Raw genomic sequence first — 16,694 nt, 5'->3', positions numbered from 1 at the left:
CCAAGGAGTACTTCTATGGGTACAGATTCACTACTTTTTTGGTAAACCAGTCACTATATACATTTAAGATCTGAATCCAAAAATGAACAAGTTACAAACTGTTTGTGAAATGACAACAGTGAGAAAAAACGACGCAACACATAGCAGACCCGACTCGGGCCCCCAGACCCAACTACTAAGCCAAGAATGCATTTCAGGGGTGTCACACTTCAAGGACCCCAGCTGAAGTTGTGTCCCTGTCCGTTCCTCCTTGGTCTGGGATTTCTCCCTAGCAACTCATGACTACGGTCACGTCCAACACAACTGCCGGAGTCCCAGTTTGGGATCACTTATTTTGAATGTATTTTCATTGCCCACACTCTTCTTCGTCTCTGCTGCAAGAAGCCTTGATGGTAGAGTTGTCAAATCGATGCATGTGGGCAGGGATCCATTATTTTAGTCTTCACCTTCACAAATTATTTTATCAAGTGACTGACGGCCTCATGTACTAAGCCAGAGTCGCAAATAGACAAGGAGACATTGACAAATTAGTAGGGTGAGCCGCTCCAGGGGCGAGCCTTGGATCTGGCTTGGCTCAAGAGTCCGCGCACAGCTGAGCCATGAAAACATTTGGCATCTATATCATGGGATGTATGACGTTACAACGCATACTTTTACAACGCATTTTTTACAACGCAACATCCATTACAACGCATGCCATTACAACGCATGTCATTGCAACGAATATTTTTAAACTACCTTTACAACGCATTCCATTACAACGCATATTACCTTTACAACGCATACCATTACAACACATAACAATACATTGCATGTGTGTTAAGTATTGGATAGTGTAGGGGTAAAAATTACTATTCTAACTCCAGGTGGTGCAACAGTAGGGTAAGTGTTGGATGGTAATGTTATGTGTTGTAATGGTATGCGTTTTAATGACTGCGTTGTAATGAGATACGCTGTAGTGGTATGCGTTGTAGTGTCATGCGTTGTAATGGTTGCGTTGTAAAGACATGCGTTGCAATGGATGTTGCGTTGTAAAAGTTTCGTTGTAATGGTAGTGCGTTGTAAAAGTTGCGTTGTAAAGGTTGTTTCCCATACCATGCAACAAACATAGTGTGAAAATATGATAAATTTCTTAAAAATTGTAAAAAGTGTATTTCTTTAACACGCGGAGGTGTTTCATATTAGTGCATCAGGTTATATTACTGCATAGACAGACATTTATTGAAAATGATAGTTTATAGAAATATTCATGGCTCGTCCCCAGCTACAGGACAATTAGTGTACTAAGAGGCAAGTCAGCAGTCATGTAAACCCTAAACATGAGATACATTCTTATTATAGATGGAGCAACGATAGTCTATTAAATCAAACATGAGGTTCAAATCCAGCCCACATCTTGAATTCATGTATTTAAAAGTGCTCTCATATGTGATAATAACGAAAAAGGAGGCTCTGTGAAATAAAATATTTGTTGAGGATCACTCAGTTTGGACAAGCAAGAAAATCAGAATCATTCCAGGTTCTGTGGTTTTACATTTTGGAATTCAGCCACCGGATAGGTGTCTCGGACTCTGCTCGTTTACATCAAGGGTCACTGTTTTGTATTTCTTTCTTGGCTCACAATGAGGAAAAAAATGAGAGAGAGATAGCAGACCTGACTCTGCACCCCCAGACCCAACAAGCAAGCCAAGAATGAATTTATTTTTGGGTGTCACAGGGCAAACACCCCCTTTGCCCCGAAGCTACGTCCCTGCATTTAGTGTGGTGGGATAGTTCTGGGCACAGCAGCCTCCTGCCCTTGCCTCTAAAGTCTATCCTTATGTTCTGCCCCTGGCTCAGCATGCGTCACTTGGCTGTGCCTGTAAGGAGGTGATGGGGGGCCCATTATGGCCCCACAGCAGGGTGTAAAGAACAGGCACTCACGAACCAGGATGTGTCGTGGCCCTCCAGTAGGGCAAAGCATGTCCAGGGGTTGGAGGTAGGCCAGCATCTGTCACATGCATCCTTAACAAAGAGCTGCTCGCCGTTGCCACATGCAATACCTAGTACCTATGAGCGTGCCCTCTCCTCGCTGGTGCGGAAACATCTCTTTCCTAGGGCTGTGTGATTCTCCTCTGCTTGTGCTGTAATGTTGGAGTCAAAGCGCCAGGATACCCTTTGGGTGACAGTTCGCGCTATACAAGTATGCTATACATACATACATACATACATCCAGTTGTATAACTTATTACACAGGTAGGACACCCAGCCTCCCCCACGGCATGTGGCCTCTTCATCATGTCTTGCACCTGTGTGCAGAAGCAACATTCACCAGAAATATCAGTGTGAGAGGCAGCTGTCAGCAGTCTGTCAGTCAAGGGAGGTTGTTAGTCACTGCGCATGCTTGTTCTCATATGTCCCGCCCCAGAGTTGTGTCTCATCAAAGCTACAGAGTGTTCATCACCACCGGAAGAGTCGAGTCAAGTTAGGGTGGTATGTGGAACCGTAGACTGCCCCCTTCCACAGATCTAAGATCAAGTTCGAAGGGATTGGGGGCTCATTGATTACAAACTACCGGGTCCAATAAATGTCCTAACTTATGGAGAGGTCCATTAACTAAAAGTTGTAGGCCCAGAGATTTGAAAACGCCAGTAATAAAAGAGGCTATGGTACTGTTTATCAAAGTTAATATTAAAATCACCAAAAATGGTAAAGTTGCCGCAGTAAAGAACATTAGGAAGAAGTGCATCGGCCAACCTTGAGCTCCAGCTACCAGCAGGGCCAGGAGGGTGGTAAATTAAGGAGCCAGAAAAAGTTACATTTTTAGTAATAGTTATGCCGAGGGCAGAAAAAAAGCATTCACACTCTAACAAACTGACAGGAAAAGCCTGACTTTCTTGTGAATTCTATCTTACGCTGACGACACGCAACTGGTCGCTGTGCTTTCCGAAAGAGACCGCACACAGAAAAATAATTTCGGAACTGCTTTTCGGAGGCAGCCAGTTGGAGGATCCTCAGTTACCCACGATTCAACCCAGAGGGAACTAAGATCCTTTTGGGGCAGTCTGGTTCCCCATCACTCCCTACACAGACGGCTACAAATCTATGCATCAGGGTAGACTCTACCATCACCTTCGCCCCAAGGATATGCACCGTGTCTGCCAGGTTTTAAAGACCTTACAAAATCTTAGAGTTGATTCCTCTGGCTACACAGAAGACTGTTGTCCACACCCTGATAACCTCCTGACTGGATTCCAGAAATTCCCCACTGGCGGGCACCCCTAAATACTGGTTCATCAGTTACAAGCAGTCCAACATGTTGCAGCAAGCCTCCTCAATATTCTAGGCTTCAGTCGGTCTCTTCGGGCCTAATATCACTCCACCGGCTGCTTAGTCACAGAAGAGTTCAGTTGAAGGTACTGGCTCTTATTGATCGTCAGTCACTGAAGTGGTCTTACTTACCCCCAGAAACTGTTACCCGGATACACACCTACTCGTGTCCTCAGGTCATCGGGACATAGACACCTTTTCACACTCAGATACTGCACCGCCTGCATTGGTGGTCGTATCTTCACCTTTGTGTTTGCAAAACTTTGAAACTCCGTCCCCGTCCATCTTCAGCTTACAATTTCTGAAGCTTTTTTTCATAAACTCATCAAGACTTGGCCCTTTTCTCTAAAGTAGTTTGCTCCCTTAGTTTCTTCCTGCAGCCGGCTTGAGAGCCAGGGGTGTTCTGGTTTGAGCAGCTGTACACTTTAGAATATATTATTTATTCGTTCATTAGGTGTGAAATAGTCTGTATGCAGTTGATGTGTAGTACACTCCCTACCGTCACTTTCCGAAGGTATCCTTAGACCTAGTCGCACAAGGATTACGACGAGCATGGATGGTCTTGGACAGCTTTCCTCTGGCGTGGTAAGTCTGGTCATCTTCGCATATGGAAATCAGGCAGTCTGTATTTGTCCAGTTATTCTTTTCATTTTAATGGTATAGATCCAAAGGTATTTTTGGTTCCTAAACAAATTAGTTGCAGCTGTAAATTTCCACATTTATGTAATTGATAAATGTACTTTCATTCTTGATACTTGTAGGATATTAATATATTAAGCATCCAGATTCAATAAGACTAAACTCATCTGAAAATAGCTCTGTAATACTACCACATGTGCATCTATTACAGCTTCATTACTAATTTGTAATCCTCTGTTTACCGCCCTCTAATATGAATATGCACAGCTATTGGCCCGGTGGTCATGTCAGTAATGCATGCAGCCAATAGCAAAGATTGTTTTTCATCTGCATATATGTGTATAAATCAGTAAAAACTGAAAACTGGGAGACTGGTTTGCAAAGTGATGCAATTAATATCTGAACTTTGAGACAAAATGGCTTCCATATTTCTAGTCCGAATCTCCAGACCCACTGGCCCTCTTCTCCCTGGTTCCTGCTCGAAGACGCACAAATAATCTTATTCATCCTTCTGTGTAATTGAGCACCCCATGGTAGCACCGGGGTGGGGGTGATGCGTGACCACATTATAGAGGAGTCTAATGTGGAAATCTAGAAAGGGTCCACTTATCTTTCAGATTTCTTAGTGTTTTAGTATTTAAATGCCACGGTCTGTGTGCTGCTGTGGGCAGGGACATGATAGAACACATGTAAGAAGATTGCCTGGTCAATTTTAATATTTAAAAACTGCCCCTCTAAAAAGCTGGGTTTAGTTGCACTACGTACATTTCACCAACTTATCTTGTGGAAGTGAGGGGCAAAATAAACTCTGTTGTTCATCTGATACTAGAGAACACAGTTGAATGAAAAGCCAAGTGAATCTACATTTCCAAGATCTAATCTACAGTGGATTTGATCCGCGTCATCTCTCAGTGGCGGAGCAAGAGTTACACGGGCTGTAATGAAATTCTGCAAATGGTCGCCTGACGTGCTATTGGGTAGTAAAATCAGGGCACAAGTCCTAAAAAAAAAAAAAACAAGTGGGGGGACGCTGATGTCACAACCAGAAGTGACGTCACAAAAGGTGGCTTGCACCATCAGACTCATTGCCTCCCCTCGCTTACCCCTTAGATGTGATTGCATCAGAGAAGCCAGCGCATGAGCAGCGTTCTGAATTAGCTCCGATCTCGCCCCAGAGAGGCCACGATTTGCTCCAGTTATCGAGCTCCCAGTAAAATAAGTGGGGGGACGCCGTCCACCCGCGTGGTACCCCGACTCGAGCCCTGAGTAAAATATAATATTTATGAAACAATGGTTACTTCGTACTCATTCAGTGTATTTATTTAATACCTTCAAGTCTCATGACGAGCTCAGCTCGTCATGAGCCACAGCGCTCATGTGCTCATGACGAGCTCAGCTCGTCATGACCGTTAGAACGCTCGCATGCTGGGCTAATTCCCCTGCTGTGCAAGCCTTCTAAAGAAACGGGTGTGGTCATGACGAGCTCAGCTCGTCATGAGCACACGACCACCGTGACTCATGACGAGCTGAGCTTGTCATGAGCACGGGGGCGCTGTGCGCGCCCTAACCGCTCCCCAGCACAGCAGGGGAATTTGCCCCGCTGTGAAGGGGGTAGAGAGGACATTGTTTTAAACAAGTACAACTTATTGACATTATGGTTCCAGAAGTAGCACGAGAGAGCCAGTCTCTGATATCTCACATATGGATTTAACAACGAATGAGTATGTTGTAAAACAAGCTGAAAAGACTGCACAGTGCTTAGTGGCCCCAGTGCTCACATTTAATAAACAGTACAATTAACGACAAAGGGTAGACAAAGCCAAACATCTAACAAAGATAAAAAGCAAAGAGGGCTTTGTAACGTATTCTGTATAGATTACAAATCCTCAGATCGTTTTATTTTTGTAGTACAAAAGTACGTTTGTGGTGCTTTCGACAGCGTTTCGACCTCTCAATGAATATGTGTGGTCATCACCAGGACATGGTTGGATTTGGGACAATCAATGGTGACTGATCCATTGTGTGTTGATAATTGGTTGTGACAAGGTAGAGTCTAACCACAAATTGTGGCCCTGCCATGTGCTGTAAAACAGAGTCAATCAATGATCATATCGGAAAGAATGGTAAAAACTCCTTCAATGATCCCGCCAATTAGCAGTACTCCTTTCGTAGTGCCCACACCATGGCAAACATGGTCTTGCACTCAAGTTCTATGCTGTTATCTCTAAAGGCAGCACGTCTAGTTACATCTAGGCTTTCATCTTTATGATCCCAGTTGCACTGAACTTCTTTATTGCTAATTATGTATCGCAATGCCTGGTACTCTGTGTTGGTCGTCCTCCTCACTTTGAGAAAGACTCAGACCTCTAGGAATCATCCAGCCATCACAGGCAGATGCAGGGCTCAGTCCATGTTTTTGTCACTCCGTATTGAAATAACACGTGTGACCTCAGCTTCATCGTCTTCTAAATCTTGACCTGGTGTATCCTTTACTGCATAGGTCCTGTTAATAGGTTCTCCCACTATCCTGAAGGTCCCCAGATAGAGCTGATGTATCGCGGATTGTCCTGAGAGTTACAGTACATCGATGTTAAATCTCTTCTTATTGTAGGATGCTATATTTTGGGTGGTATAATCTGACCGGGGTGTTCGTACGGAGAACTATTGTTACAGGTAAGTACCTTTCGGCATATCCCCCTGGATGAATTACTTTTATCTGCATGTGACCGAAGTAATTGGTTTTAATTTGGGAATACCTAAAAAGGAGAACTTGAAGCCATCCATTCCTGCTAAGTAAACCACTCTTTAAAAATGTGCAGGTCAAGTTAAACGTTTTAACACCAAAGTTGTAATAAAGCAGTCTTGAGACAGTTTACCTTAAGTTTAGAACTTTAAAACTTCATGATAGGTTTATTACACTTCTTTCTTCAGGATGGAACAGGCTATTTTACAGTGGTAAAACAACAAATTTCCTTTTCCAAAGTTTTTTTCGAGGATGGAAAAATCCTGGCAAGTCGCTAAACTGTATAACGACCTACCCGTCAGTGTGAAGAAAGTCTTTGCGCAGATTACCAAACTTAAAAAACTCTTTGTAACAATTATTCAACAGGGGCACATTATCACACATTATGTTATGCATCATTTAAAAACAATTAGTCACATCTTTAGTGAAAAACATTCAAATTCACTATTAACTGCAGTGTGACCAAGGAAAAAAAAAATTTGGGGTTAAAACTTTTCGTTTTTTTTTTTTAGCAATTACTTGTGAATTTGAATGTTTTTCACTAAAGATGTTTTTACAATTGTGACTAATTGTTTTTAAATGATGCATAACATGATTCCAGTACTGTACTGATATTTTAACAAGACTTAATAAATAATTGAAATTTTAAGCTCATGTGTGATAATGTGCCCCTGTTGAATAATTGTTACAAAGAGTTTTGTAAGTTTGGTAACCTGCGCAAAGACTTTCTTCACACTGAAGGGTAGGTCGTTATACAGTTTACCGACTTGCCAGGATTTTTCCATCCTCGAAAAAAACTTTGGAAAAGGAAATTTGTTCTTTTAATATTGTGACCCATTCCTTTTCCAGTAAAAGGGTACCTCCCTCCATACTTGGTTATTTTACAGTGGTGACACTGACTAATAGTAATGCCTGCCTTTTACAGTAGTAAGAAATGGTAGCACTGCGGTAGTAAGTGACATATAAAAAAAGTAACTACTAGCATTCCTGTTACTTCTATTACATTCAGTACTACTTTTAGTATCAGTGCTAACATTCACTAATATCAGTTTTATTTGTTTCTGGTGAATTGTTGTTATTGACATTCCTGCACCAAACAATTGTGCCATGCATCTTCATTCATGTTCTAACTCTGTTTCTCCCAACAGGGACAGGCGGATCTCTTAAAATATGCGAAAACAGAGACGATGGACAACCTTAAACAAACCCACTATGCTGCCCTTTCGTGCGGACTTAACAAACCGGGCACAGGAACAGCCGAGGCGGCAAAACCACGACGAAGCTTGGAAGCCATTCCCGAGAAAGGGGCTGATGAGACTGGAGATTGACAAGACGAGAAGGAGTTATGATTATGTATACCTTTAAACAGAGTTTTCAACTCTAGGACCAACTGGAGCTACACAGAACTTTGCTTTGCACTTATAAAAAAAATATATATTTAGATATATATTTGTAAAAATATATTTACGTCTATATTTATGGAAATTTCGAAGCACAACTGGATAGTTTATCTGCTAAACTAGTGATGACACCCTGTGCAGAAGACGGGCGCGGAATGGCAATTGAGGAATTAATTGGTAGGAATTGGGTTGGGCAAAATGTGTGCTTGTCAAAGATGTGAAATCATATACACGGAGTGCTCAGAATGACATATTTCATCTCTGGATGAAATAATAACACTCTTCCCGTGTGGACTGAATGTGGATACAGAGCTGCGGGGGAACCTCGGTGGAACGTTTCCCGGTTGATAATAGCCATACGTTCGATTTGCTGGAAATGTGTGACTCCTGCTCAAATGAAGGATTTGGAAGCCATTGCGGCAGCGGTGTGCTTTTTGAGCCATAACTCTAAATAAAAAATGCAAATGCCCTTGAGCAGAGATGCTTGTGCCATAGGAGGGCCTTGTGCTAAAAGAGAAAAAAAAGTGTGATCTGCCGAAAGAGACAGCAGCCAAACACGCTTGAGAACTTTTGCAGATGTAGATATCGAATGTAAAAGTGACCAAATAGGTTGTACATACTTTTTATTTTCATTTTGTGAAGTCCAGTGTTCACATAAAAACAGAATTATGATAGTACACTCATGCCAATGCAGCTTTTAACAAAGTTTTAAGGTTTTATTTTCTAACTTAAAAAAGTACACTGTACTGAGATTTTTTTTCCTATGAGAGGATAGTAATTTCTCGAGTAGTAGATTTGTAGACATCTATTACAGTTTTGATTTTCTGTTCTTTAAGGTGTTTCCTCCACGAGGCAATGATAACTAAAAGTGTAAGTGTGCGTAGAGGACAAACCCTCTCCCGTTCACGAGCGCTTATGGTTGGATATTAAAGTGGCGGATAATATCTCACAGTGCAATAAATTTCATGGATTACAACGTTTGGCGAAAATACAATTATTGGCTGACATCTTTTTCCCTAAAACATGCTCCTCTGACTAATCAATATGCATTTTAAAATACAAATCCAGGTTGAAAGTGAACAAACATTGGCAAAGAAACAGTAGTATGTATTTGTGTATGCCTTTGTATGCATGCATTGACTTTGAGGAGGAGGCAATAAGATATAAAATAGTCCCTCATGCTTTGCGGTGCATTTGAGGTGGAAGAATACACACTCAAACAACCAATGACATTTGCAGAAAGAAAACTAATGTGGGCTGAGCCAAGATGTGATTGAGAAAGCCTCAAGCCAAAGAATAAAAAAGGTTAGCTATAAAAGTCAATGGTTGAAAGGGAAGTGGGAGGGGCAAAGCCCTCTGCCTTCATAGTAGTCACCTCAGACCTAAAAATTAGCAAACTGGCTGCCCCCAAACTATTGGTTTCTGTTGCAGTTCTAAATAATCATATTTTTTTCCTCAAACCAGTTTTACCAATAGTGTACCAATCATGTGCCATCATGAACTTTGGGTCACACCTTTCCTGGGCGTGAGCCCAGCTTTAACCCCTTCCGTGCGGGGCTGTTTTTCCTGCTGTGCTTGGAGGCGGGGGAGCGCGTACGGCGCTCCAGTGCTCATGACAAGGTCAGCTCGTCCTGAGCTAGGCCGCTCCGGTGCTCGTCATGAGCTAGGCCGCTCCAGTGCTCATGACGAGCTGAGCTCGTCATGGCCATACCCATTCCAATGGAACGCTCAGCACAGCAGGGGAATCAGCCCAGCATGCGAGCGTTCCACGGAATGGGCGCGGTCATGACGAGCTCAGCTTGTCATGAGCACCGGAGCGCCGTAGCTCATGACGAGCTGACCTCGTCATGAGCACTCAAGGGGTTAAGGCATGTGTGCGGCGAATACTTGTGTAATGTAAACTGGTCTAAAATGCGCATGTAGGTAAGTTTCCTCCGTATGTCACAGTGCTGGAACTGCAGCTGCTGCGCACCTCCTCCCGCTAGTGCTCATATTGATCAAGTATGGCATGGCATTGGTATTTATATAGCGCTTACTTCTGTTGAGGAGCTGTAGTGCTTTGCATGACTCTTCCCATAAGGCAGCTCTACTCAGTTCACAGGGCAAGGGGCTGCACAATAGGCTTTCGCCTTTTGAATAAAACTTCTACTATTGGATGGGAAGCAGAGCTGCAAGCAGAAGTGACTCTACTCTGAAGAAATGTCCAACCAATGGACGCCTTCAGGAGCTAAATGGGTGAGTGAGGTAATTCAGGCACAAAGCATGCATGGTACCCACAAATACCTGATCTCAACTCTCCGTAGCGCTCCAAGGGTAGGGAATTCAACCCTTCATCCCCAGGGATACATAACAAGTACTGACGCCCTGAGCACATACACCGTTAGTGTCCACATAAAGAAAGTAATCAAGTTGTTGTCCTCTTGTCATCAGATCTTCATTTCATTTGTGTATACGTTTCAGCCTCTCACCCACCAATGGAAGCCCTCCTTCAGCTGGCATCTTCAGGACTGTGTCCGCGGCGACCTCTGACTTCACCGTATTGTGATCTTCAGGTGCCTTCAACCTATAGGTTTTATAGTATGGTTCTGCAGGAAGGGTACAGGTAGCTGAAATAATAAATAGTATCAGGTTTGTGCATATATTCTACAGATCCAGCATTGGAAGAGAATGCAGATTTTGGCTGATTGCGGACCGCCTCTATTTCTTTCATAATTGGTGACTTGTGACGCACGCAGCAGCCTATTATAAAGAAATGAAGTCAGAACACAACTGTAATAACTTATTACTGCTGAGATCTGACGCCACTGACGCCTCCTGCTAGAGCCTGCAGCCAAGGGGAAATACAGGTGAGGTCACGGAGCAGAATTGAAGCAGCTTTTGCTCTGTTTTCTAGCTGCACATTGACAAGAAGTAAGGAGATATTTACACATGTTTCTTTTTTGCTCTCCTTCTGTAATTATAGAAAGGTTAGACTCTTTCTGCATGTTTCTAGTATGGCTTTTTTTAATCTAACTTGTATTAAACTGCTTAGAATTTTTTTGTACAACAAATATCTAACAGCATTTTTGATGTGTTTAATTTTGCACTAGAAATTCTATTTTTACTCATGTTTTGCAAACATGCTGGCTCTTTCATATAAAAGAAAGCTAAGCACCAAGGATTTGCGTGATTTGTAGGAAAGTTGACGGTGTAACCATATACTATAACAAGCAATGTGCCTCTGCTGTTCACGATAAGATTATTGCACGTCACCTCGTAAATCCTAAACCTTATAAAGGAGCTTGGCGTTCGGCCTCGTTCTTCTTATAGTCACATATATATGTTTTGTCTTTCAAGAGACTGCCTAAATAGTGCAGATGCTGCAATTGGAGGAAATATCAGACAGTAACTGCATTCACTTCAATTTGTGAAATCTTTACCTAATATACCACCCAATACGCTGAATATTAGTGTGCATGTGTAGGGAGCCCTTTGCCAGTCGAGTGGCAATAAGAAAGATAACCATTTCTTCAAGATCCTAAGCACCAAGATCTAAGAGATGACAGACTCCTTTTTTTTTTTTGGTATAGTGGCTGCACAATTACTAACTCTGCTTTTTGGTGCCACTGTGGTTGTGCACCGTGCCTTTGTGCACATTGGTGAATGCAGGCTCACTAATCTCGTTTTGTGCAAATCAATGCTTAATAAAAGACGAAAATCTTTCCTCTGCCATCCTTGCAGTCTGAATATTCTTTATGGAGAAGGGCCAGCTGCATATGACGATCGGTAGCCAGAAGAAGGTAGCGCTTTGAAGCATGCAGAGTTGAGAAACGTAACTGCAACAAATGTTGGACAGAATGCTGAATAATTCAAGCATTCTTTCCCCCCCCCCCTCAAGAAATCTGGGTTAAATCCATCTTTTTTTTGCCCACTCCCACCCCAGTTTGAACTCAGTCATATACAAATCAGTCTTGACTCTGTGCCTCATGGGAACATTCGAGACCGAACTGCCAAGCCAGGTCCTCCCTGGACCAGAAACAAACATCCTGGGACCGGTTTCGGGGTATGTCCCCTTCATCAGCCAGGCTAGCTTGATTCCAGTGGCTCAGTGAGCAAGGGACCCATGTCTGGGCATACCCTGCCAACTTAGGGCGAAAAGTGTAACTGCAAAAAATGATGGACGGAATGTTGAATGGTTCAAACATTCCCCCAGTCAAGAGATCTGTGTTAAATCCATCTTTTTTTTTGCCCACTAAGCCATCCCAGTTTGGCCCCAGTCATATGCAAATCAGTCTTGACCCTGTGCCTCATGGGAACATTCGAGACAGAACTGCCAAGCCAGGTCCTCCCTGGACCGGAAACAAGCATCCTAGGACCAGTTTCGGGGTATGTCACCCTTCATCAGCCAGGCTAGCTTGAACCCAGAGGCACAGTGAGCAAAGGACCCACGTCTGGGCATACCCTGCCAACTTAGGGCAAAAAGTGTAACTTCAACAAATGATGGACGGAATGCTGAATGATTCAAACATCCCCCCCCCCCCCACCCCCCAGTCAAGAGATCTGGGTTACATCCATCGTTTTTTTTTTTAGAAACATAGCACGTTTCAGTAGTGCGTTTAACAGACGTGGCAGCATGAAACATCGTTGTTGTTTCCTAGGATGATGTATTACCCTGTCTCCCAAGACCGAGCTCCGGAGAGCGTCTCTGCAGCCCACGTGCACTCGCGCCTGTCTCTGCGTGCCTCGACTGTCGACTGTGAACTGAAGAGGCGCCTGCCTGGCGCTCTTCCTAGCTTGAAAGCCCACACAGTCACAACATTCTGTCTTCACTGTTTAAGAATATTTTGACACTTTTTTCCTATTTATTTTTTTTTGCTTTCAAGAACAGATTTTTGGTTTTAATGTTGGAACTTCTCAGATGCCAAGGGAATTTACTACAATTTATTGTAATTTATGGTATTGTTTTCATCCTTAGGACTGCACAAAAGGGAAAGAGCGGTCGTAAATTAGGCTGGGGGGGGGGGGGGGGGGGTTAGGGGGGACTGCAGAGCTGAGAGAGAGACACACACAAGGGCCCATTCACGAACTGGAGAGCGAGTATGTGTTGCTTCCCCCTGGCTTACTCCTGAATTTTAGGAGTAAATCGGGAGTACTCCTGGCGCTCCTGCCTTACTCCTGGAATTCAGGAATCCGTCAGGTGTTCTGCAGGAGTAAGCCACAGCTAACTTTCCCAACCAGGCCCAGTGCATGAAGAGTGAGCGTGGAGCAGAGAAAAGGAGGAGCCGATGATCAATTGCTCTAGAATGAAACCAGATAAAGAGGGAGTGAGAGTTAACCGGAGGCAGAGTTTTTGATTTAGAAACACTGTCTGAGTGACTGCACCTGCCTGCAGGGTGATGCTCCACAGGGGCCCTCTAGGGGGTGCACGGACTGTGCCGCTGCCTCCTGTGTGTTGTTAACATGCTGCTTGCCCCTGCTTCCGGTGTGTGTTGTTACCATGCTGATAAGCCTTGCCTCCTGTGTGTGTTAACATGCAACTTGTCACTGCCCCTGTGTGTTAACATGCAGCTCCCCCTGCGTGTTGATTAACATGCTGTACTCCTCTGCCTCCTGTATGTGTTAACATGCTGCTCCTCCTGTGTGTAAACATGTTGCTGTCTCTGCCCCCTGTGTGTTAACATGCTACTCTACTCTCATCTGACCCCTCTGTGTGTTAACATGCTGCCCCCGCCTCCTGTGTGTTAACATGCTTCTCTCCTCTGCCTCCTATGTGTGTTAACATGCTAGTCATCTCCGCATCCTGTGTGTTAACATTCTGCTCTCCTCTGCCTCTTGTGTGTACTGTTAACATGCTGCTGTCCCTGCCCATGTGTGCTAGCATGCTGCTCCCCCTGCTTCTTGTGTGTTAACATGCTTCTCTCCTCTGTCCTCCTGTGTGTTAACATACCGCTCTCGTCTGCCTCCTGTGTGTTAACATGCTCCTGTCCCTACCCCTTATGTTAACATGCTACTCCACCTGCCTCCTGTGTGTTGTTAATATGCTGCTGTCCCTGCCCCTGTGTGCTAGCATGCTGCTCCCCTGCCTCTTGTGTTAACATGCTTCTCTCCTCTGTCCTCCTGTGTGTTAACATTCTGCTCTCCTCTGCCTCCTGTGTGTGCTGTTAACATGCTCCTGTCCCTACCCCTTATGTTAACATGCTGCTGCTGCTGCCTCCTTTGTGGTGTTAATATGCTGCTCCTCCTGTGTGTTAACATGCTGCTTCCCCTGCCTCCTGTGCGTGTTAACATGCTGCTCATCTGTGCCTCCTGTGTGTTAACATGTTGCTATCCCTGCCCCCTGTGTGTTAACATGCTGCTGTCCCTGCCTTCGTGTGTTAACATGCTGATCTACCCTGCCTCCTGTGTGTTAACATGCTGCTCTCCTCTTCCTCCTGTGTGTAACATGCTGCTCTCCCTCCTGTGTTTGTTGTTAACATGCTACTGTCCCAGCCTCCTGTGTGTTGTTAACATGCTGCTCTCCTCTGCCTCCTGTGTGTTAACATGCTGTCCCTGCCCCAGTGTGTTAACAAGCTGCCGTTCTCTGCCTCCTGTGTTAACATACTGCTCTCCTCTGCCCTCCTATGTGTGTGTTAACATGCTGCTTGTCGCTGCCCCCTGTGTGTTAACATGCTGCTTGTCCCTGCCCTCGTGTGTTAACATGCTGTTTTCCTCTGCCCTGTGTGTTAACATGCTGCTCATCTCTGCCTCCTGTGTGTTGTTAATATGCTGCTCTTCTCTACCCCTCTGCGTGTGTTAACATGCTGCTCCCCCTGCCTCCTGTGTGTTGTTAACATGCTCCTGTCCCCGTCTGTTAATATGCTGCTCTCCTCTGTCTCCTGTGTTAACATGCTGCTCCCACTGCCTCCTGTGTGTTAACATGCTGCTGTCCCTGCCTCCTGTGTGTTGTTAATATGCTGCTCTTCTCTACCCCTCTGCGTGTGTTAACATGCTGCTCCCGCTGCCTCCTGTGTGTTGTTAACATGCTCCTGTCCCCGTCTGTTAATATGCTGCTCTCCTCTGTCTCCTGTGTTAACATGCTGCTCCCACTGCCTCCTGTGTGTTAACATGCTGCTGTCCCTGCCTCCTGTGTGTTGTTAACATGCCGCTTGCCCCTGCGTGTGTTAACATGCTGCTGACCCTACCTCCTGTGTGTGTTAACATGCTGCGGTCTCTGCCTCCTGTGTGTGTTGTTAACACTCTGCTCTCCCCTGCCTCCTGTGCGTGTTGTTAACACGCTGCTCTCCCCTGCCTTCTGTGTTAACATGCTGCTTGTCCCTGCCTCTTGTGCGTCTTAACAATTTGCTCCCCTCTGCCTCCTGTGTTAACATGCTGCTTGTCCCAGCTCTCCTCTGCCCTCCTAACACTTTGCTCTCCCCTGCCCCCTGTGTTTGTGTGTTAACATGCTGCTGTCCCTGCCCCCTGTGTGTTAACATACTGCTGTCCCTGCCTCCTGTGTGTTAACATGCTGCTGTCTTCGCCTCCTGTGTGTGTTAACATGCTGCTGTCTTCCTTCGCCTCCTGTGTGTTGTTAACATGCTGCTGTCCATGCCTCCTGTGTGTGTTGTTAACATGCTACTGTCCCTGCCCCCTGTGTTTGTGTGTTAAGATGCGGCTGTCCCTGCCTCCTGTGTGTGTGTTAACATGCTGCTGTCTTCCTTCGCCTCCTGTGTGTGTTGTTAACATGCTGCTGTCCATGCCTCCTGTGTGTGTTAACATGCCACTGTTCTGGCCCCCTGTGTTTGTGTGTTAACATGCTGCTCTCCTCTGCCTCCTGTGTGTGTTAACAACACACAGGAGGCGAAGACAGCAGCATGTTAACGTGCTGCTTGCCCCTGCCTCCTGTGTGTTAACATACTGCTGTCCCTGCCTCCTGTGTGTTGTTAACATGCCGCTTGCCCCTGCGTGTGTTAACATGCTGCTGTCACTGCCTCCTGTGTGTTAACATACTGCTGTCCCTGCCTCCTGTGTGTTGTTAACATGCCGCTTGCCCCTGCGTGTGTTAACATGCTGCTGTCACTGCCTCCTGTGTGTTAACATGCCGCTTGCCCCTGCCCCGTGTGGTGTTAACATGCTGCCGTCCCTGCCCCCTGTGTGTTGTAAACATGCTGCTGTCCCTGCCTCCTGTGCGTTTTGTTAACACTCTGCTCTCCCCTGCCTCCTGTGCGTGTTGTTAACACGCTGCTCTCCCCTGCCTTCTGTGTTAACATGCTGCTTGTCCCTGCCTCTTGTGTGTCTTAACAATTTGCTCCCCTCTGCCTCCTGTTTTAACATGCTGCTTGTCCCTGCTCTCCTCTGCCCTCCTAACACTTTGCTCTCCCCTGCCCCCTGTGTTTGTGTGTTAACATGCTGCTGTCCCTGCCCCCTGTGTGTTAACATACTGCTGTCCCTGCCTCCTGTGTGTTAACATGACGCTGTCTTCGCCACCTGTGTGTGTTAACATGCTGCTGTCTTCCTTCGCCTCGTGTGTGTTGTTAACATGCTGCTGTCCATGCCTCCTGTGTGTGTTGTTAACATGCTACTGTCCCTGCCCCCCTGTGTTTGTGTGTTAACATGATGTTGTCCCTGCCTCCTGTGTGTGTTAACAT

General features: G+C 45.1%; 1 protein-coding gene across 1 annotated transcript in view; it reads left to right on the top strand.

The window, feature by feature from the left end:
- PLCL2 (phospholipase C like 2) overlaps window positions 1-9,067 on the top strand; it is a 399,007-nt gene extending 389,940 nt beyond the window's left edge. Inside the window, exon 6 of the mRNA XM_078664019.1 lies at window positions 7,840-9,067. Coding sequence (XP_078520145.1) covers window positions 7,840-8,019 — 180 coding nt within the window. The 3' untranslated portion in view covers window positions 8,020-9,067. The remainder of the gene's footprint in view (window positions 1-7,839) is intronic.
- Window positions 9,068-16,694: the final 7,627 nt, after the last annotated feature.

Source organism: Lissotriton helveticus, chromosome 10 (genome assembly GCF_964261635.1).
Source record: "Lissotriton helveticus chromosome 10, aLisHel1.1, whole genome shotgun sequence".
NCBI classification, from domain to species: Eukaryota; Metazoa; Chordata; class Amphibia; order Caudata; family Salamandridae; genus Lissotriton; species Lissotriton helveticus.
Note: the sequence above shows the minus strand (reverse complement) of the source record. Positions and strands in the feature narration are given on the sequence as shown.